Source organism: Akebia trifoliata, chromosome 2, assembly GCF_017979445.1.
Source record: "Akebia trifoliata isolate Shusen 1 chromosome 2, ASM1797944v1, whole genome shotgun sequence".
Taxonomy (NCBI): Eukaryota; Viridiplantae; Streptophyta; class Magnoliopsida; order Ranunculales; family Lardizabalaceae; genus Akebia; species Akebia trifoliata.
This window is the reverse complement of record NC_141376.1, coordinates 11,153,933-11,176,889: the sequence shown is the minus strand read 5'-3', so window position 1 is coordinate 11,176,889 and position 22,957 is coordinate 11,153,933. Positions and strand designations below refer to the sequence as shown.

At 35.0% G+C, this 22,957-nt stretch overlaps 1 protein-coding gene across 1 annotated transcript; it reads right to left on the bottom strand.

The window, feature by feature from the left end:
• Positions 1-7,013: 7,013 nt before the first annotated feature.
• Positions 7,014-19,516, bottom strand: LOC147409520 (7-deoxyloganetin glucosyltransferase-like). Its single transcript, XM_086429864.1, has 2 exons — positions 18,822-19,516; positions 7,014-8,362 (listed from the first exon to the last, which is right to left on the bottom strand). Exons 1-2 carry the CDS (start codon positions 19,348-19,350, stop codon positions 7,431-7,433), a joined length of 1,461 nt encoding a protein of 486 aa, XP_086285990.1. The 5' UTR covers positions 19,351-19,516; the 3' UTR covers positions 7,014-7,430.
• Positions 19,517-22,957: the final 3,441 nt, after the last annotated feature.

The following is a 22,957-nucleotide window of genomic DNA, read 5'->3' as shown; positions in this document are numbered from 1 at the left end:
TTTTAAAAATGAGATATTTTAGGCACCAATCCCTTGGATTGTAGCTTATGAGGCATGTGTTGAGGTTTGGGAGGAGGGTTTAAATCCTCCAACCTGGGTGCATAGGATTCGAACTCCTTTTTTCAATCTTATAAATTTTCTTCATTAGAAGAAGATAAAAAACAAGATGTGACTGGGCATCTAATTTATGTAGCTGGTGTTGACACCCGCAATTGCACAATACTCCCATCGACCCATCAACATCGAAGTATATTTGGACATAAATTCTCTTTAAGAGGGGGGCCAAAATATATCAATAATACAAAGGCCACAATAAAAGCTTGAAAACAAAAGTCAGCCAATGGACGTCTACCTAGACCATCCAACTAGAGAAACATGTACTTTCAATGCATGGACGAAGAACATATGGTCTAGTTATTATCATTGTTTTCGGTAACCCAATCCTCACATTGGTAAGACTATAACTACTTGGACAAAACCCACAACCACGTGTTCCATTTTAATCAGTGAGAGTTTGTAATTACTCAGTTTCAAACTAACAACTAGGAGGAGCAAACCCCTATTGCTACGTCATACCGCTGAGCCCCCACCCTGCAGGTGGGGTATTTCTAGTCATTCCATGACACATTGGTTGAAAAAACTAATAATTGGTTCATACCCGTAGTCCATTCTCATGTTTAAACAGGAGAGGAACTTAAGAGGAAATTATGAAGCCGTATGGTGCCGAGATTAAATTCACTATAGAGAATATTGCAAAACCAAAATATGTGAGGTCGATGTTAGCCCATGCCAACAACACAAGTACCATACCATCTTTGGAAAAAATTGATATTCTAATTTCCATTTACCTAAGGATACCTCTGAGTATGACTTCGAGAAGATCCGTAGGAAGGTCTGATAGAACCAAAGGAACCATGAAGACGATCCCATTACCAAGACATCCCATGGATAAATGCACAATACTTTTGCATGTCATCTAAGATTTCATTGACCAGATAAAGTTTTGCCTTTGGAAAATCATTGAGAGATAAGTTTATCCCTCTTAGTCATGAGTCAATAAATGTTCTAACAAGGGGTATTCCCCTTGTTTTCTTTCTCATCCTCCAAATTAATTCTTGTAGTCAATTTGAGTTATTTAGTTTTAGTGAAATAAAAGCACGTTTCCACATTTTTGCCTTGTCTAATAATGATTCCTCGAAACATCTTAAAATAAAATAATGCCAAGCTCCATAAAATTAAATTACGCAATCAGATAACTTTGAACTCCACCAATCATAGGAGAGACCTAGATAATAAACCGTATCACAATATTGTGAACAAACCTAAGAAATTGGATTTGGGACCAGAAATCCCAAAGGAATACAAGGTATGCACAAGAATTACTACCAGAATATGTATTCTAACATGATAGTTGTCGGATATACCAAAAATTGACATTTCTAGACTTGTAACCAACGTAAAATTGGATGTCAATTACAAGCCATTCTCACTGCCAAAAAAAACAAAACTTGAAAGCTAATTCAAAATACTATCATAGTGCAATATTTTAAAATGTGAGACCTTTTTTAGTATTGATACATAAATCACTGATGATTACCCTTACATGAAAAATTCATCTTCACAATATTATTCAGGAATGTTACTTAAAATTCGTTATGATATATAACATTATCCAAATTAAAGGTTTAGGAACCCCAAAGGTTAAAACAAATCTTTTGTAGCAGAACTAATCCTTAAGCTTATTATAAAATAAAATAGAAACATTATAATTGAAGAGAGATTCTAGAAGGATATTAATTCTTGTTATTTTCAGTGCTAGCAGTTTAAATAAAAGGGTGGGGCCCTTCATAGCCTCAGCTTACTAATAAAAAAAAAAAATCTTTTCCTTACATCGCCCCAATTCATATGTAAATCGCTTAGGAATAGCACACATCTTGGGGTGGTGTTAATAAACATTGGTGTGGCAATAGAAGCTCTCTTATTGAAATAGACTCTATAACTCATATATTCGTCAAGGCTTGAATAGGAGATGGATGGCCATGGGCCATTGAGCACTAGTTGCAAAAGGATGTGCCCCATCTCTCCCACATCATAAAGTCATTATACCAATTGCAGGCATCAAAATTTAAAGAGACATTGCAACTCTCTAAATTATTGAAAGCTCCCTAAAATCAGGCTTGGGTCTACAACTCCAAAGTATGGCCCATTGATTGAGACGGATCTCATATGATTTGGGTTTGGGCTTTTGCCGATAAAACTCAAGTATTCGGCCCTACACCTGAATAGAGGAGTTTGGCCCTCATCTCCCTACATCCCTTGCAACACAGCACCCTTGCTACACTCAACTCTCTTTGCCTTCATTGCCCTTACATCCTAACCCCTCTCTTCATCTCTGTTGGCTACCACAACGACCCTTCTTCGGCTCTTTGGCTGCACAATGCCCCACCTCTATCTGCCTTCATCTTCTTCAAGCCCCAGCATAGCTCCCTATCTCCACCCCTCTCTATTTCCTTCCTCTCCTCTTGCTCGACTGCCTTTTTATTTCAATCCATGTTTTGCACAGCAAACGAAAAAAGAAGCAAGAAAGAAAGGGAAGAGAGAAGGGAGACTTACCTGGAAGCCATGGCAACACCCCTCCTTTCTCTTACACATCTCCTCTCTCCTACGTATCACAACAACCCAACCTCTCTCATAGTCCTCACAGTCCACGATTTCTCTCTCCCACGTTTTACAGCAACTAAACAACCCCCCTCTTTCTGATCTTGTCTCTCACGGTCTACACTCTCTCATGTCCTCTCTCTTTCTTTAACTCTCTATTGCACAACCATCTCCTTGTTTAAATCTTAGTCGCGTCCACAGCACAGCCATGTCCCCCCTTGCATAATCATCTTCTTCAACTCTTAGCCACGTCCTCCACTCCACTTGCAACTCCTACCTTAGATTGCTACAATACTCGCAAGCTATTATGAGTTTTGTTTGAAGGAACGCACCACGGCTACAACCCCATCGTGGAGGTAAGTTCGGTTTAATTTTATTTTTTATTTTGTATTTTTCACTTTTTTGTTTTCTTTCTCCTCCCTTTCTCGTTTCTATTGTGTGTGGATGATTTATTTCATCAATGTGCTCGTAATGTTTATCACATATTCTTGATTTTTTTAATTCAAAAATCTCGTACATAGACATGAATTTTCGATTCGTTGTTTTTTCACATGTTCTTAAAGTTTTGATTCGAAGATTTTGCATCTGTGCATGAATTGATAGCGCATTGATTTTTGTGCAAGTGGAGACTTAAAAGTCAAATTTCTTTTTATTTAATACAGTGATTTAGATGCACGTGGCACATAAAATATTATTTCAATTTCATAAAATGGCTAATGAATTGATTTATCGATTTTTTTTTTTTGCATGAACTCGAATTAATTTGCCAATCGATTTATGGGTGCATGCCTCGAGGACTTATTTGAAAATTTATAAGTTGTGTGCATTTCGAGATGTTTTGTCCATGTTTATAATTTTCTATTTTGAGCATTCCATCTTTATATTTTCTGGATACGCAAATTTCATGTTCAACTCTTCATTCATGGAAAATCCATATTCATAAATTTCTGTTTTGAGAAAATTCATGACTAGAAGTTTCTATTCTAAAAAATTTACATTTGAAACTTTCTATTACGAAAATTGTATAATTTTCTATTTTGGGAAAACATATATTCATCAATTTATAATTTAGAATTTTCACATGTTAGTAATTTCCCAATTTAGAAGATTTTATATGTTTCTATTTAGAAATTTTATGTCCATGGAAATTTGAGATTTTCTAATTCGAAAATTTATATTTTTTTTTGAAACTTTCTATTTTGAAAAATTCATGTTTATAAACTTCTAATTTGGGAATTCATTATATATTTTTCAAATTCTAATTTAGGAAACTTCAAATTTCTAATTTAGAAGCTTCATAAGTTTCAATTTAGCAATTTTGTATTTATAATTTTCCTATTTGGAGATTTTTCGTGAGTTTCTATTTTGGATGATTTGGAAATATTGTCATGTAAACTCTAGAATATGGGATGAGATTTAGGAATTTATCAAAATTTCTAGTTTTTTGTGCGAAATTTGAGGAATAATCATAAAATGACCGAGACAATTTTAATTGTAAGATTCATTTAACACATCTAATATAAATTGATGATGATGATTGGACCATAGTCGTCCTCGTTTAACCTTAGGATTTTTCTTGGATCATAGTAGAGATCGATTATTTTGATTGGACGGGTTCGGTACCTAACACATTCTGAAACCCATAATCTGACCCTTTACCCATTTTTCTTATTCATAGACCAATCTAGATCCATTTGGAATTGTTTTTAGTTCTTAGACCTAAACTAGGTGATGACTCCCATTTCTTAGAAAATCTCCCATTTACCAATCGGACTCCTTTAAGCTATTTAGTGAAAAATGGTCGAGGCGATTTCAGTTGGAAAGATGCAACTTAATAGAACTAATAATCTTCAAATTCAACTCCTCTCATGTTTCATTGGATATGCTCCCCGACTTCGCTTCAATGCCTCAGATGTAATTATGAAGCCCTTGTTGGATAAGAACATTCCTCATTTTCCTTTGCCACAATATGAAGTTTGATTTTTCATCAAATAGCCTCACCTCAAACTTCACCCCACCAAAACTTTCGATCATCGTTGTGCCTTTCTCCTCCATTGCTAAACCCCTAGATAACCTAAGCTTTGATACCATTTATTGTGTATGTGAACACCTTTGTTAAACTCACATAGTAATTTGATCAAACACCGATTGGTATTTCACTAAACACCTTGTATGTCAAACTTTCCAAGACTTTATTTGATAATGGAAACGAAGAATTACCCAACTAATAATCGCAAATGCGAAGAAAATAAATAGCCACACAAAGAAAGAGAAAGAACACAACACTCACAACACTAGATTTTACACGATTCACTCAAAAACTACATCCACGGAGGTATTAGCGTTGGAGCTCGATTTCACTATGAAGAAAATGAGGCAAATCGATACAAGGACTCCCTTTATCACTTAGCTTCATTTTATTCTAGATCTCAATCTTTCCAAACCTCTCTTCTTTTGAATTTTCTCTCTTTATCTACTCTCTTATCTAGAAAAGACTTAGACTTGAAGTTAAACTTATTTTCGACAAAAGAAAACAAACCCCTTTTTAAAAGCACCGTATAGTAGACCACTTACATAAGTTACTAATCCAACCCAAATTACCTTAGATCGACCCAAAAATACACACATTTGGATCGAGCCTAAGTGATTTTGAGTTATATTTCAACAGAGGGAGTTGTGAGGTTTTGGAAAATAAATCGCAGAGGCAGCAAAGCATACTTGTTTGGTTGAAGGAAAATAGACTAGGAGGAAAAAAAAATTTAACCCTACACAGACGGTACCTTTTTCGGTTCGTTGTATAGTGCTCTACAATGACGGAAATCATCTAGCCATCACTAAATCCAGTTGCTATATATAAATTTTCTTGTAGTGATAGTATCACATTCTAGTACGGACTCAAAATATCTTCAATTGGCTCACACAGTAGTAGAAATTTCTTGGTTTCACTCTCTCTTGAAAGATCTTTGTATCTTTTTATTCATCCTGATAATTTGGTGTGACAACATCAACTCAATCTCTTTCACCTCCAATCTTGTTTTTTAGGCTCGAAAGAAACATTTAGAAATGGACTATTATTATATTTTTGATAAGGTTGTTCGATATATTTGCACCAAAGATCAAGTTGCTGGTATGAGCTTCACTAAATGGCAATCAACATCTAAATTTCAAACGTTGAAGAAAAAGATAATTGTTCGTCAACAACCCATCATTTTGCGGGTGTGTATTAGACAACCACGTGTTCCTATCTCTGGTAACTTAATATCTTGGGGATTTTCATCCCTTAAATCTTGTGTAAAACGTTGGGATTACAATCCCTTGATTAATTGTAATTTATCTATATAGAGATAGAACATCATCTTTGTGGCTAAAGCTTTGGAGCCCAGATTTCAGAAAGTTCTTCTTCTATCTATTCTTTTACTTAAGATAAATCTATATTATATGTAATATTTTATTACGACGTTTTTTTTTTTTTTTTTTGCTTTGGCGAGCCGCACGTGTACCGCATTAAATAGCCACCTGATTTGTGGAAAGGCATATAGAGTTTCAAAGGCATGACCTGGAGGGAAGCCAAGGCGGTGTTTGTTTGCGCTATTTTTCAGCGCTTATTGCTGAAAAAAATTAAATTAAGCACTTTTGTCAAAATAGCACGTTTGTTTACTCTCTATTTTCAGTGCTTATTGTTGAAAATAAGTGAAAAAAAATTCAGCACTATTTTGATGCTGAAAAAAAGTGCTGAAACGGTAAGCACTTCGCTTTTTTCAACACGGACAAGTGTGCCCTTTGTTTTTTTAAGCATGGACAAGTATGCCCTTATTCTTAAAAGGATATTACCTCTTATATCCCATGGATAAGTATATAAACACCCCACAAATTAATAAACCCACACCATAGCTAAATTATTTTGTCTTATGTGGGTTAAACGTTTTGGACTGAGTTGATTTTTGATGAGGATGATCTCTACAATGAGGAGATCATCCTCACAAAAAATAGTACATCTTGAAACTTCTAACCCTATCAAAACAAGTTCAAGAACCATAAATTGTCCCCTTTTTTTAAAACTATTTTTGACGAGTTAGAAGTTTCAAAATAGAATGATTTTTTGTGAGGATGATCTCTAGACCATATAGACCATCCTCACTAAAAATTTGCTCATTCCAAAAACTTTAACCCATATAAAACAAAACAAAAAATGGCTATAGTGTGGGTTGCCCTTATTAATTCATAGGGTGTTTTTATAATTACACATCATTTATTTCCATCGAAAATTATTCATCCAAAATTAAGTTATTTTAAAGTTGATTTCAAATTTTGATGACTTTTATGACATTATTATTTTTAATTTAAAATTTGTGGGCTTTTATAAATAGAAATTATTATTTATAAATTGAAGATTTGAGTATTATTTATTATTTAAAAATAAATTGTATTTTAATTTTATAAGAAATAATATATTTTATTGTGTTTGATAATAAATAAGCATTTGAAACATGCAAACAATGTATAATATGATTATAAGGGTAACAAAGACAATTTATCAGTTTTAGCAATGTGTAACAAACATGATTCAGCATCTAAATAAACAACTTTTCAGTACTTAAATTCAGCGCTTATAAGTTTCAGTGCTTAATGCTATTCAACGCTTATTTTTTTCAGTTTAACAAACAGCACCCAAGTCAAACTTACCAACTCAGCTAACCCCTAGTGGTTATATTTTATTACAGTTGAATCTATTCCAAATATGTAAATAAGTATCTAGGTAGAAAAAGATGGAATTAATTGTGTTTTTTAGATAGAAGAACTTTGTTGATCACGTTGTTAATGTTCGCATATGAAGAACCACCAGGAGCAACTGCATCTTCAGCTCTCTTCTTCCACTCCATGGTCTTCATCCTCATCTCCTTACCCTTTACTCCCTCCATCAACTCCCCCACAATGCACTCCACTTCATCCCTCCTAACATTGTTATCGATCTCCATGCCGATACCCAAATAGGTACAAGAATACCAACAGTTTGTCAGTTGATCTCCGAAGAATGGCAAGCAGATCATTGGCACTCCACCACACACACTTTCGATTGTTGAATTCCACCCACTGTGTGTTAAGAACCCACCGATCGAAGGGTGATTGAGTACTTGTTCTTGTGGACACCAACTTGCTAACATACACCTTTCTTTAGTCTCAGTTACAAATTTTGGCCAAGCAATCGCTGCATCACCAACGAAGACATCAGGTCGAATTACCCACAAGAAAGAATGTTTGCTATTAGCAAGCCCCCATGCAATTTCAATCAGTTGTTGAGGGGTCATAACAGCAATGCTACCGAAATTCACGTAGACAACTGAATTGGGTTCTTTGGAATCAAGCCACCCCAGACACCCCAGCTCTTCTTTCCATAGATTTGACCCAATCGATCTTAACTCATTTTCTAAAGTCTGGTTGATGAGCAATTGCAGAGGACCAATGGTGTAAATAGGAGGTAGAGGAAACTGAGATTTGATTGCATCCAAAATCTCGCTTTCAAGGGCATCAAAAGTGTTGAAAATGATCGCTGAAGCTTTATAACTTCTTTCCATTTCTCCCAATATAAGGTCGTGCATGATCATGTCCTTTGGATCCTTAGATCTTAAAAATGTAGGAAGATCTCTCAGACGGATATCTTTCAGTCCTGGAATCCAATCGATTGGGGTCTCTAGGTAACTCTCTTCTGCAGACACCACAAAAACTAAAAATCATTAGGTACAATGTGAAAATAGTTTTTCTCATAAAATAGGATTTGTGGATCTGCATCATTTTTTAAGAACTGAAATTAGTTGTTTTGAATTTTATGTGGCTAAGCTGATGAACCAAGGGCATGTTGCGACGTGTATTGAAACAAGTAAAATCTAAGCCCTTAAACCGCTTAGAAATTTTCTTCCAAAATTTTCTCCCCACTAACCAATCATTCTTGTTTTTTTTTTTTTTCAATACATGTGGTGGCATGTCATAGATTCATCAGCTTAGCACCTAAAATTCAAAACAGAAAATCTCAATTCATTTTTTTAAGAATAATGATGAATGCACGTGGTCTTGGTACGCAGTTGGGTACACAGCTGACTTGGCAAGGGCACAGACGTCAGCCGCCTGCCCAACCACGTACCATGACTGTGTGCAGTCATCACGATTCTTTTTTTTTTTAATGGGAAAGTACATAATTTGTTTTCTAAGAAAACAATGGGCCTGGTCCTGTCTTGGTGTACTTTAGTTGATCCTATTGAAAATCAAACTAAATTTTGGGGTATTTTGATCTTTCCAGTATGCATATTTTTTGAGTCTTTTAGAGATTTTTAGAAACATCTAGTGTATAAGTAGAGTTGAGCTCTGGTTTAAGGAACTGGAATTGGGTTTTCATCCTCCTTCCGCTCTCACGAAAAATCAGATTGTGCTGATTAATTGGATGAAACTTGTGAAGGGTTGGTTGAAACTAAACATAGATGGCTCTAGCTTGAATAATCTGTGTAATGCGGGTGTTGGGTGGCGTTTTAAGAGATCATAATGGTTCTTTAATCAAGGCAGCTGCCTATTATTTAGGTTCTAATTCAAATAACTCGGCTGTGTTTTGGGCTTCTTTATGGTGTGAAGATGTGTCAATTCGCTGGGCTAAAATTCATCATCGAATTGGATTCTATGTTATTGGTGAAAGCTTTACAATGTGGCTCTTTCCCTTGGAGATTGGAGAACTTTGTTGTTAGAAGCTTGCATGTTCTTAAGGATACCCAATGGGAAATCAGACATGTGTTAGAGAAGGTAATCATGTGGCGGATGCTTTAGCTTCATTTGCATCTACTTCTAAATGTAATGGGTTATGATTCTCTTGAGAGATTACCTTTGATAGCTCATAAGACGTTTATGGGTGATTGGTTGAATATCCCATCTCCTAGACTTTTGTAAATTCTTTCTTTTCTTCTATAAATGAAAATTCGATCACTTAGCGAAAAAAACAAAAGTATCAGAGCCTCTTAGAGCACTTGACTGGTCCTTGGGGCAGGTGCGATCCATCCTTCAACCCATGTCATGTAATTTATGGGGTTAATCCCTGAAGGTGATACCTCCGGGGGGGTGTTCGAGCCCAAGACCTATGCTTCTTGGGACGTTGATGCAGCACAGGATATAGTAAATCAAAATGTAGTCAACAATAACATAAAAAATGAGCCGCCCGATGAGATTGGTCGTAAGTTAGATTCAAATCAAATTCAAGGGCAAGTCAAAATGGATTTGGATCGACTCCATAGTGATCATAAATCTTGACATTAAAGAGAGTTTGAAGAATATCTGAAAATTGGTAGGACCCATACATGGTTTTGGTGGAGGTTGGTCAATTAATTGAAACCTATATGCGACGCAAGGGTGGGATGGTTTTGGAGGAGAAAACCCTTTATATTTTGGAAAAATTATTTAAAAGTCCTTGAAGTTAATTTTTCTTTCAATTTAGTCCTTGACTTTTGCGGATTATCAAAATAGTCCATTTAGTAAATCCTTTTTTTCAAAACAGTCCCTGAACCGCACTCTAGACATTTCGCACAATTGAAATATCAAAATTTCTCTAACCATTCAAACTCACCATTTTCATTCAAAAAAATTAGATTTTCGGCATCCTCGTTGAGTTTTGTAGACTCCATTCCGATGAAAAAATTTGAGAAGGAAGAAGTCATTTCCAAGGGCTTTTTCAAGGATTTTTTCAAGTATTTTAAAGATGTATGTAAAAAACTAAGGTTTTTGATTCTTTTACTTCGTTTATGGATATAAAATGATCAAGGGTGGTTCTTTTGATTTGAAATCATCTACACAAGTTAGTATGTCAAGTTTTAAGTCAATCTTTCCATGTATTATAGTTGAAAAAACTCAAAAAATGAAAACAAGTGGGTTTTATAGTATTGAGGTGAACAGTTTTTATTTTTGAGTTCAATATTTTTATTGTCGAGGTCGATATTTTTTTTTAATTACAATCGAATTCAACAATAATTATCGATCTCTCTAGTTTTATTTATTATCAAGCTCACAAGTTTTAATTATTGTTGAGTTCGACTATAATAATAAAAACATTGACCTTAACAATAAAATTATTGAATTCAAAAATTAAAATTGTAGACCTTAACGCTATAAAATTCAACCATTTTTCGTTTTTTCAAGTTTTTCTAACTAATATACATGGATATGTCAACTTAAAACTTGACATAACGACTTGCGTAGATGATTTCAAACCAAAAGAGCCATCCTTAATCAATTTTCAATCAAAAAGGAAGTAAAATAATTGAAAAATCCTAGGGCCCGTGTGGATACAGGAACCAAAAGTACTTAGAACATAAGTATTGTCTGGAGTAGGTGGATAACTGTTGTGTGTTTGGATGTAGGTTTTGAAAAATATTGTCAGAAGTACTTTTGATAGAGTTTTGTGTTTGGAAACTATTTTAGATTCTGTTAAAATGATCAAAATGCCTTTATAAGTATCAGTTACTATTTTTAACATTATAACTCAACAAATTATTATTCAAAAGAAATAAAAGTTATTGTTTTTATCCATCAAAACTAATATAAACACCAAACAATTTAAACAAATAGAAAATATTGTGAGCAAATATATACAACTACTAAAAATATGAAGAGTTTTTACCACATCAATGGATAGTAAATTTGTGTGTAATTGTTCACGTCAATCTTGCAATAAGAAAATTTTAACTATGGTTAAATGTTCATGGATAAATCATTGAGTGAGGAATTGGGGGAGGTAGAAAGCCAAATTCAAATGCTACACTAAAAGACTACCACCATATCAATAGATAATAATAAAATATTATCTAATTGCATTTTTGAGGATATGCTTGTAATTTTCAAAATTTATGAGGAGCATACTTGTCCCAAATGCTACACCAAAAAGCTACCACCACATCAATGGATAGTAATATAATATTACTACAATTGCATTTTTAGGGGTATGCTTGTAATTTTCAAATTTTATTAGGGGTATAATTATCCCAAATGTTATACCAACACTATGTGAAAACTGGAAAATTTGACATAAAAATTTGACGGACCAAGGTCCACGAATTTTAAAAATTGAATTTTGACGGTTTAGGACTGTCGAAATTCTTGATGTTCCCAGATTTGACAGCTTAGAGCTATCAAATTTCTCTCATCCTTCATTAATTTAATAGTTTCGACCCATCGAAAAAAAAAATTTGACAATTAAAAATTCGACACCAATTCGACTTCTTGGTCCGTCGAATTTTATAAAATTTGACAGCCCAAAACTATCAAATTTGGGCTTTTTTCACATTGTGCAAAAGACTACCACCATATCAATGGATAGTAATATAATAATATTCCAATTGCCTTTTTAAGGGTAGGTTTGTAATTTTCAAAATTTATGACGGGCATACTTGTTCCAATCCCGTCATTTTGATAATGTTTTGTGACTCCGCGCAAGAGTAGTTTAAAGAAGTAACACTATCGGTACTCCGTAAAAAAGCACTAAAAATGACTCCACAATAAAATAGTTCTTTCCAGGAGTTATTTATCAAAATACCTTTAAAGTGCTTCTGACTCCCCCCAAAAGTTAGAAGTACTTAGAAAAGTCAATCCACGCAGGCCCCTAGTTTTTTACATATATCTTCAATATGTTTGAAAGAAAACAAAAAAATTGAAAAGAACTTCTTCCCTCTCAAATCCTTTCATCGAAATGGAGTCTCCAAAACTCAACCAAGATGTCGGAAATTCAATTTTTTTGAATAAAAATGATGAACTTGAATGGTTAGGGCAATTTTGACAATTTAATCGTGAAAAATATGTAGAGTGAGGTTCGGGGACTGTTTTGAAAAAAGGAATTTACTAAATGGATAATTTTGATAACCCGTAAAAATCAATGACTAAATTTAAAGAAAAGTTAGTACCAAGGATTATTAAATAATTTTCCCTTATATTTTTTATTTTTATTTTGATATATTTGAGTTTGGTTGAGCTTAGCTCTCAATTATCCTATAATCCTGGATCATTCTTAATTGTCATAGATGTGTGTTCGATATAATCAAGTGGTATTAGAAGTATATATTTCTCATTTTTTATGTTCAATTTCTCCTTGAATTCGCCTTTCCTCTTGATGTTCACCCTTAGGGGTTATCTAATGTGTAAGTTGTTACCTAGAAAATAGTAATTAAGAGAGAATATATGACGTTGAAATTCAAGTTCATCTGATTTCTAGAAGTCTTTAATTCATATGATCCTAAAGAAAAGTTTAGAAAGGGGTTGAAATGGTCTAGAAAAATTCCACTTCGATCGATACATATACATAAGGTATAATTTTTTTTTTTAATCTGTAGAGAAGTGAAAATGAATGAACTTTTGAGGTGTTTTCACATTAAAGTGGAGTAACGACTTTGACTCATCTCGAAGTGGATTTTACAAGAGATACCAATCTCACGCAACCCACTTTATTTGTGAGGGCTTGGGGTCGGCAATGTAGTAAATGAAAATTTTTGAGTGCAAAACATAAAAAATTGGTATTATTGAATTTTGACGTTGTGCATAAATAAAATGCATGAAGGTCCTTACACATCTCTCGTTAATAACAAAGTAGTCCTTTGAAAGTTATAAGTTGTCTTTATGACAATTTTCTTAGATAATATTCATAGTCGAACTTGTCTAAGTAATCAATACCACGTACTATGTTCAAAGTTCAAACAGTCAAAGAGATGGGTGAGACCCACAAAAGTCCTTAAAGACCAAATTTTGAATGGGACTAATTTGACCTGGACTAATCAACAAAATCCTAGTAAGATAGTGTCATAATTACAAAGCCAAGGCCATTAAGAAGCATCCTATATTATTTGCTACCAAACGATCTAATCTCACTCTCTAAGAAGAACATGGTCTCACATGTCTTATGAAGCAAAGTGGTTTACGGTTTGATTCATTCTGGATTCGTAGAGAATAGTGACTCCAATCAACCCACTATTTTGCTCAATATTAGAGATATCCCATATGTTTTGATCAATATTAGAGATATCCCTTATTTTGGAGAATAATTGATCTCTCCATGTTTTGGCCAATATTAAAGATACCCTAGATTTTCAAATTGATGACATGCTCCCTTATCTAGGTCTTCAATATATCCCAAAACAAAAATAAATGACCTAATAAAATGTCCTCTATGAACCAGATTTGTTCTAAAGCCGCAAACTACGATCCCAATTTCTAACCAACGAATTAGGTAATCAAGATAGTCATATAGATCATAATTTTAAAGCTTGACTTGAGTCAAGTCAACTCAGTTTCTCGTGATTCAACTTGGAAGTGTCTATATGGTATAATGAGTGCTAATAGTTTGACATACTTTTGGCGCACACACCTGACACACGTTGATGGGAAAGCACATAACTTATAAAAAGAAAAGAGAGAGAGAAAGTTTCTCTCTTGCCATTTCTTTGTCCACATATTTATTTTTTTAGATTTCAAATCTTAAAATGGATCGTTGGGCCCACATTGATTATCACATTGATAATCCAACAACACAATCATCTAGATTTCATGAAAATATTCATATTTAAAAAAAATTAAAAATAATTGTTTTTTGAATTTGATCCAAGGTGTTTAAAATAGACAACTACCAATCAACCAAATTTAAAAATTAAATTCAATGGTGAAAAATAATTGTTTTTTTTTTTTTTTTAGTTCATATAATTGTATCCTCTACAACCTCATTTCATCGGATCATGATTTTGAATGTCACAAGGTGATCAGATCTAAAAGTTTCTTTTTTTCACTTTTTCTCTACAACTCTTTTTTTTTCTTTTTAAATAAGTTATGTGCTTCTATGTTAGGGTGCGTTAAGTGTGTGCGCCAAAAGTACGTCAAATTATCATCACTCTAGTATTATTAAAACAAATAAAAATAGATTTATTAGTCAAGTACTAAAATATATTTCTAAAAATTAGAAGGATTGGACATCAACCATTTCAGTGAAAATGACCTCAAAATCTACATTCTAGTTGTGAGTACTTGGAGAGAGTAATGAAAGTGTGGAGGCCACTTTTGTGATGATCTGATGATGGCGACCGAGCCTCGATGTCTATCTAGGCTTTTAGGATTCCTTTTTGTGGTTTCACTCTCAGTTTGGCCTTCTTCCCTGAAGATCAGAGCCTTCGATGCCAAAGTTAGATATCTCAAACGATTTTATAGAATTTCTTATATATCTTTTTAGGTTAAGATTTCATACCATTGTTATATATTTCTCTTTCTCTTTATAAAGTCCCCCCTTTTCTTTCTTTCCGTTTTTTCCCTTATCTTATTTCCTTCTTTGAAAAAGTAAACGCCTCATCCCTTAAATTTAGGGATATGTGCGCCTTACCCTCTTTGGTTGTTATTCTTTCAGATCGTACCCGACCTATGTTGGTTTGGGAGTAGGTGTAACCGGACTACAACCCAATTTGTTTTCTCTTAAAGTTGAGGGATTTATTCCTCCACAATGCCCCTTTTCGGAAGGTCATGAGTATCATGAGTTTCCGAGAATCGTAAGTTCTTGAGTTCTTTCGCTGCATTACTTTGACTGATGCTTCGAAATCTAAGGTATTTGATCATCAATGTACAAGTTTTACGTTACCTGACCTTTGATGTACGAAAATTTGTGCATTAAATGAATTGTGTGAGCGGAAGTTCATCGCATTAAATGGGTTACGTAGTCCCAAGGTACATATTTATTGTCCACCCCATGTGTCGTTTACTGATAGGACTGCAGTTCTGCATCGTTATCTCATTATGTCGACCATTAAATAGATCCGTCTGACATCGCAGACGGTTGGTATTTCTCCACATGGTGCCCCTCTATAAGTTGGGCACGGGACGCATGGCATTCGATTACCTCGTTCTTGGGGAGTAATAATGGTCATTACAGCTTATAATGTGCTCCCACCTCTAGGCAGCCCTGGCCTTCGGATTGGATGTGAATCTCGATGACATTTTTCTTATAAAAAGACCTCTCTTCCCCATCATTTTTATTTTTCTCTGATTTTTTTTGTCGAAATGTTGTTGGTTTTCTTCCAAGATTTTTCTTCACTCAACTTTCTTAGTCCAAGTTTCTTTCTTTCTCCCTTCTTTCTCAAGGTACCCTTTCTATACGCTCTGTTTTGTGATTTTTCATCGCTCTTTTCTTTTCTTTTTCCTTTTTCTTTTTCTTCTAAGAAACCACTGGTCCTCAGTGGGTAAAAAACCATACACTCCTGCTAGGCCATTTATGGATGAGTTCCGAGCCACATATTCCATTTCGAAATTTGTAGCTACGGAATGTTGTGACTTCCCTGACCCTAATGAAACTTGGGAGAAAGACACAATTGTTGTTCTCTTGGGTCGGTTCAAGGCAGGTCTTAGGGTACCCTTGTCCCCACTGACCAGTGAAGTCCAGAACTTCTACTACAAGGCTCCCAGTTAGATGACGAGGAACTTCTTTCGTTTGATTTTTATAATCGAGCTGATGAACTCCCGACTTCTTGAAGGCCAAAAGCTTGGTTTAACCAATATTCGGGTCCAATACAAACTCTCTAATGCCTCCAAGAGGCCCAGATTTTTCTACTTGATGAAGAGAAAAGGTCGGAAAGTTCTTCTTCAGCTTCTCGAGACAAATAAGAAGTGGTTCTTGTATCCCGTCAAACTTACAAGTTCTTAGGAATATGCTGAGGGACAGTCTACTCCTGTCCTTAAGAATCATTATTTCAATTGGACGGGTAAGTGTATTTGACATATTTCCTTTCCATGATTCCTGGCTTTCTTATCAATATGCAAACTTACTTTATCCCTGCAGGTGTTAAAGACAGACATCCTCCCCCTACCCCCATTCTTGAAACCATCCACATTGATCAAGAGTTCAGGGAGAAACTTACCTCCCATTCGTCGACCCTTCCTCTTAATACTATTCAAAGACCAGGAAAGGGAACTTCTCACCCCCGTCCTCAAATGACCATCCTTTCCTCCATTACTTCCTCATCTTTCTCCCTTGGGAACTCTAACTCAGAATCTGAAGAAGAAGAGATGGCGTCTCAACTAGTCACTCGAAAGCCTTCCGTGCGCAAGTGTCCTGCCCCCGATACTCTGCCTACTCCAATCTTAGTTGTCCTACCTATTGACCATTCTCCTCATACTTTTGAGCCCCCAACTGAACTTCTACCAGAGAGTGACGCCCAATCTAGCCCAGTGGAGCACCCCCCCAAACAACGGGGCAAGAGAAGGAAGAAAGGTCCTTCTACTAGTAGTTAGGACACTCCTGTCGAGGTTCTCATCCAACGGACGCTCCTCTTAAGGAGAAAGTCCTACTAGTTAAGATCTTTCTCGATGCATCAGCCCTATCTGATGCCAAGGTCGCTCGGGGGCTTCTTGGAAGGAGTCTCCTCCCATCAAACAAGAAGGCGACTACTGACCTTCCAGAAAAAGATCTAGTCGGCTTCTTAGACGATCTTTGCAGCCACACGACCAAGGTGATCGGTCTCTTTGTGGTTTATTTTTCTACAATTTCTCTTTATCTTCAAGAGCCAACTGGATCTGATTATAACCCTAGTACCAGTCCATAAACGAGAGCCTCTCATATCCAGTCGGTGTCACTTTTAATGTGAGTGGCACGAAAAACTTGTGTAAGAAGAGGGGGAGAAAGAAACTTGGACTAAAAAAGTCGAGTAAAGAAAATCTTGGAAGAAAACCAGTAGCACTTCGACGAAGAAAATCAGAGAAAAGTATAAATGAGGAGGAAGAGAGGTCTTTTTATAAGAAAAATATCCTCGAGATTCACATCCAATCTTGGAGCCATGGCTGCCTAGATGTGGGAGCGCATTATAAGCTATAATGACTATCATTACGCCCCAAGAACGAGGCGACTGAATGCTATGCATCCCGTGCCCAACCTATGGAGGGGCGCCACATGGAGAAATACTAACCGCCTGCGATGTCAGATAGATGCATTTAATGGTCGACATAATGAGGTAACTGCGCAAAACTGCGGTCCTATCAGTAAACGGCACGTGTGGTGGACAATAAATTTACACCTTGGGACCACACAACCCATTTAATGCGATGAACTTCCGCTCACACAATACATTTAATGTACAAACCTCCGTACAACAAAGGCTAAGTAACGTGGAACTCGTACAATGATGATCAAATACCTTGGAGTTCGAAGCGTCAGTCAGAGTAATGCAACGAAAGGAGTCAGGAACTTACAATTCTCAAAAATTCATGATACTCATGACTTTCCTAAAGGGGGCATTGTGGAGGAATAAATCCCTCAACCTTAGGAGAAAATAGATTGGGTTGTGGTCCAGTTACACATACTCCCAAACCAACATAGGTCGAGTACGATTTGAAAGAATAACAACCAAAGAGAGTAAGGCACACAAATTCCTTAATTCTCAGGATTTGAGTGCAATATCTCTAGGGAATCCCTAAATTTAAGGGATGATGCATTTACCTTTTCAAATAAGGGAAAAAAGATAAGGGAAAAAACGGAAAGAAATGAAAGGGGGGACTCTATAAAGAGAAGGAGAAATAGATAACAAAGATATGCAATCTTAACCTAAAAAGATATATAAGAAATTCTATAAAATCATTTTAGATATCTAACTTTGGCATTGGATGCTCTGTTTTTTAAGGAAGAAGGCCAAACTGAAAATGAAACTTCAAAAAGAGATCCTAAAAGCCTAGACAAACATCGAGGCTAGGTCGCCATCATCCAGTCATCACAAAAGCAGCCTCCACAGAAAGTTAGGGTTCTTTTGTAAGGGTTGGTACCATGATTTGGGTTCGAAACCCACCTTCAACACTAATTACAAATAATGGACTCGTGTCAAAAAAAATATGTTGGAAATCTTTCGTCTTTTTTCTTCAGCAAATTGGGTTTTTATCTAAGAATGGATTTGTTTTCTTTTCATTTAATTCTTTTATTAAGAGGGATGAGAATAGAATAACAAATGCAAAATGTTCGGGTTTCTAATTTCTTATTTTTTTTTATGAAAATAAACCCACTATATTTTAAAAATCTAGAGTAGCGAGTCGATTGGTCAACGGTTGATTAAAATCCCGATTTGATTTTTCTGTGCCCAAAAAAATTCTCCCAAGGGAAGAAATAAGAGAGAGAGAGAGAGAGAGAGAAATGATACCTTTGAGGGGCATAAGACCTTTCTGGATGAGATGGGGATAGTGCAAGACTCCTGCGAAGGCACAAAAACTGGTAGTCCAGAATAAGACTTCTGGGATTCCAAGCTCTTCGGCAACTCCAAGAGTGAAGGTCATGAGCCCATCAGAGACTATGCAAGAAACTGGAGGTACGTTGGAAGAAGAAGTTTTATTGAGTTTGGAGACGAGGTTGCGAAAGGGAACTAAGCAGTTCTTTCTAGTGGACTCACAGATGGCTCTGATGTCTTGGGTGGCATCTGCATCGGATGGTGGTAGACCATCTGGGAAGGTTTCGAATTGAAAATTTGGCAAGCCTTTGAGAGCATTGGGGCCTCTAGATTTGAGTAAGCGTCGATGATTGAACTCGGTGTTTACAAAGGTTATGTGAAAGCCTCTGTGATGGAGAAGCTTTGATAATTTGAGCATTGGGTTTATGTGTCCCTGTGCTGGGTAGGGTATGCAAACTGCATGAGGCTTTTTCTCATTAGTTGCAGCAGTTGTTACAGAATCCATCTCTCTCTCTCTCTCTCTCTCTCTCTCTGGAAAATGAACACTTGGTTTCTAGCCTCAAACCAACAAGTGTTAATAGGGAGGAAAAAAAAAAAGAGAGAGGATGATTAGTTTTGTGTTCTCCTCCCTATGCAATTCTACACTTAGTCCTTCAAACTTACAGTTGAGATGAGAGGAAGAAGACATGTTTTATAGAGGATTTTGTTGGGAACCCAAAAAATATCTTACCATCAGAATCATTTAATATGTTAGATCCAACATTTCAACTACTTTATGTTTACAAAGTAATGAGGTTTAATAGAGTGATTGTTTGCCCACAGACGCACACCAATACTGTTTTGGCATGTGGCACGACCTAAGTAATAAAAAGGAAATTTCTCTCTCCTGCCCAAACATAACCAGAAATCTTTATTTTCAGAGTAAGAATCATGATAATTTGACTTCCCCTCTGATACACTCCCCCATACTCTGCTGTCGTGGCATGTGCATAGAATCATAGATTTCATCGGGATACATAACTTCACATCCTTTTAAATATGTGCAATTGTGTATCCCGAAGAAGAAAATCTATGGTACTATTAGGACTAACAATGATCCGAAATATATTCGCTATCTAAATCGGTCCAAATCGATTCGATCCGAAAAATTCTGAAAAATCAGATTTTCGAATCAGATTTAGATCTATCCCAATCCGATCCGAATATACTTTAATACTTTTTTAATTATTCTTAATTTCTTATACACACATATAGATAAAACATTTTAGTAATTTTGATTTCCCTCTATATTTGTAGTTGGATAGTAGATTTTTAAAAAAATTATATGATTTTATATTCTTTGAATGTTGATCATTTGAAAATAAGACATGTGTTCAGATCTGATCGATTTTGATTTAAGGATGATTGGATTCAGTTCATATATTTATTAATCTGTTCTAATCGGATCAGATATGTAATTTAAAAAAACATCGGATCGATACTAAAATTGTATTGATCCAATACCAAATCGATCCGATGCTAGCCCTAAGTACTATGCACATGGCACGTCACGAAACTAGAGTGGGAGTATGTTAGAGGGAGAGTCCGAAATTCATTATTCAATCATTAATGTTTTTCCTCCAAAACAATTAAATAGGTTGTTGAGGAGCGGTTGAAGAATGCTAGCCCCAATAGCTCGGATGTACCTTTTTGGTTGGAATATGTGAAATGATTTCAAATAGCGTAAGTTTGATTGCACGTGGAAAATAGAGTGGACAGTCATTTTCTAAGGAAAATGTAAATTTCCGATTTTAGATTGCAAGAATAGATGTCTTGTTGAGTTTAAAATAATAATTTAATAAGGAAATTCAGATTTTTGGGAATTTGATGATTAAATACCTCAAAGTGGATAAAATTTTAGATTTAGAAATTTTAAAGAATTGAGGTGAAAATATTTATTTTAATGTAAAGAATTGTTATTAATATTTTTTTTTTTTGTTATGATTAAAGTTAATTATATTATAAATAGTGGTTTCAGGAAATAAATATGTGCTTATATTAAAATATATATAATTATTCTAAAAAATATAATAAATGATTTGTATCTTTTGTAAAAAAAAAAATTGAGTTGTAGTAACAATGGTAAATAAATCATAAATAACTACACAAATATCAAAAATCATGATATTTTAAGTTTTTCAACAACTAGTGTGGAAAGTTTTCCAACAACTAGGATATGTTATAATAAAACATTCAAGGAAAGGAAAAATCATTTAGTTGACCAAATTTAAACAATTTTGAACATTTTTACACATTATTGTAGAATTTGGTACACGAGTTTTTGATTGCAAACCCTCAATTCTCAAAATAAATAATATTATTCTAACTTTTAAAGGTTTTCTTGTCTAATTCAAATTTTCATTAAAACAGAAAATTTTTGATCATGTTAAATAGCTTTCCGTCCTTATAAGGTAGGTGGTGTCATTTCAAATATTGAATTTTGTAGACAGTTTTTATTTTGGCCAAATAAATATTTTTGTTATGATTACTAACCATTGAACTAGTTTAAGAGTTGTCCTTATTGGCCGCAGGGAAAAATTGATTTTCATTGAGACAAGCAAGTGATGCATTTATAAGTTGATTTTTCATTGTAATAAAGAACATCGGCTATTATTACCACACCAAATTTTACTAATGCCACACCAATTCCAATGTAAATGGCCAATGGATTGCACACATCTGGTGTGGCAATAGTAACTCTCTAAATTTTAGGTCAAATAAAGATCAATATGTCCCCATTTTGTGACACTTCTATGTTTAGTAAAGAGAGAAATGAAAAAAAGAAGGTAAAACCTAATCTCTCTCTCACCCCTAGAGTCAGGATAGTGGATCGGGTCACGAGTCCAAATTTTGGAGCATGGCAGAAAATACAGTTTTTCAAGTATTTGATTGGTTTTGTAATGAAAATAATTTCCCACCCTCTTCAAAAAATCCAGCATAGTGTGGATTTAATTTTCTCACCTATACCTATAAGAAAATAAAATTCACCCATAATTTTTTGTAAGGATGATCTCTTTAGGGGAGCGTTCGAAGCCCTAAAGAGAGCCAAAAATTGTGCCAAACATTTTTCAAAACAAGGGTTAGAAGTTTTGGAATGAGTTGACTTTTGATGAGAATGATCTCCTCATCATAGAGATCATCCTCACAAAAAATCAGCCCATTCCGAAACTTCTAACCCTTGGTCTAAAAAATGTTTAACTCACTTTAGGGCTTACGAACGCCACCCATATATATATGGTGGCGTTCTTTTGACAACATTTTAAACAAATTTTTGTCTTATATGGCTAAGAAGTTCCATGATGGGCTAATTTTTTGTGAGGATGATATCTATAGTGAGTAGATCATCTTTACTAAAAATCAGTCAATTTTGAAACTTCTAACCCCAAGAAAAGTGGTTACAAACTAATTGTAAAAAAATTGACGGTTCATGATTCTTCAACTTATAAATTTGGGTTTGAAATTTCAGAATTGACTGATTTTTCGTGAGGATGATTTTTTTCACCATTGAGAACGTCCTCACAAAAAATCAGTCCATTCCGAAACTTTTAGCCTGTATAAGACAAAATGCTTTGTCTAGAATGTTGTTTAGGATTTTGCCAAATGAACGCTACCCATATATATATTGGTCAGCCAAAGTCTTAAACCAACATCCATCCAAAGTATTAGAGCCGTTGGATAAGTGGAGTTGGTTTTACCTACGGTTCCTCTTCATGTGTCAACAACTCCTTTTGTGAATGTTTATGCACAATCCAAACATCGCCCAATTGTCTCATATGGCCCCGCAACCCAATAGCTTGCTTCACCCAAGGATCATCTTCCTGATAGCATTTCACCTCCTCTTCCTCTTGAGTTGCACATTGTATTACGAAAAGGTACTCATTCTTGCACTAACCATTCTAATTCTAATTTTGTTTCTTTCCACCGTATTTCATCTACATTTCAATCTTTTGCTTATTCCTTGTCTATTGTGCCTATTTTGAGTTCTTATCAACAAGCCTTGACTTCTTCTAGATGGAAACTTGTTGTGGATGAATAAATGCATGCTCTTCATCACAATCAAACCTTGGAGCTTA

Excerpts from the sequence above, each read along its gene's own strand:
- LOC147409520 (XM_086429864.1), bottom strand. The coding sequence starts at position 19,350 with ATGGATTCTGTAACAACTGCTGCAACTAATGAGAAAAAGCCTCATGCA. Across the intron at positions 8,363-18,821 it reads AGGTCTTATGCCCCTCAAAG|AAGAGAGTTACCTAGAGACC; the intron begins GTATCATTTCTC and ends TGGTGTCTGCAG.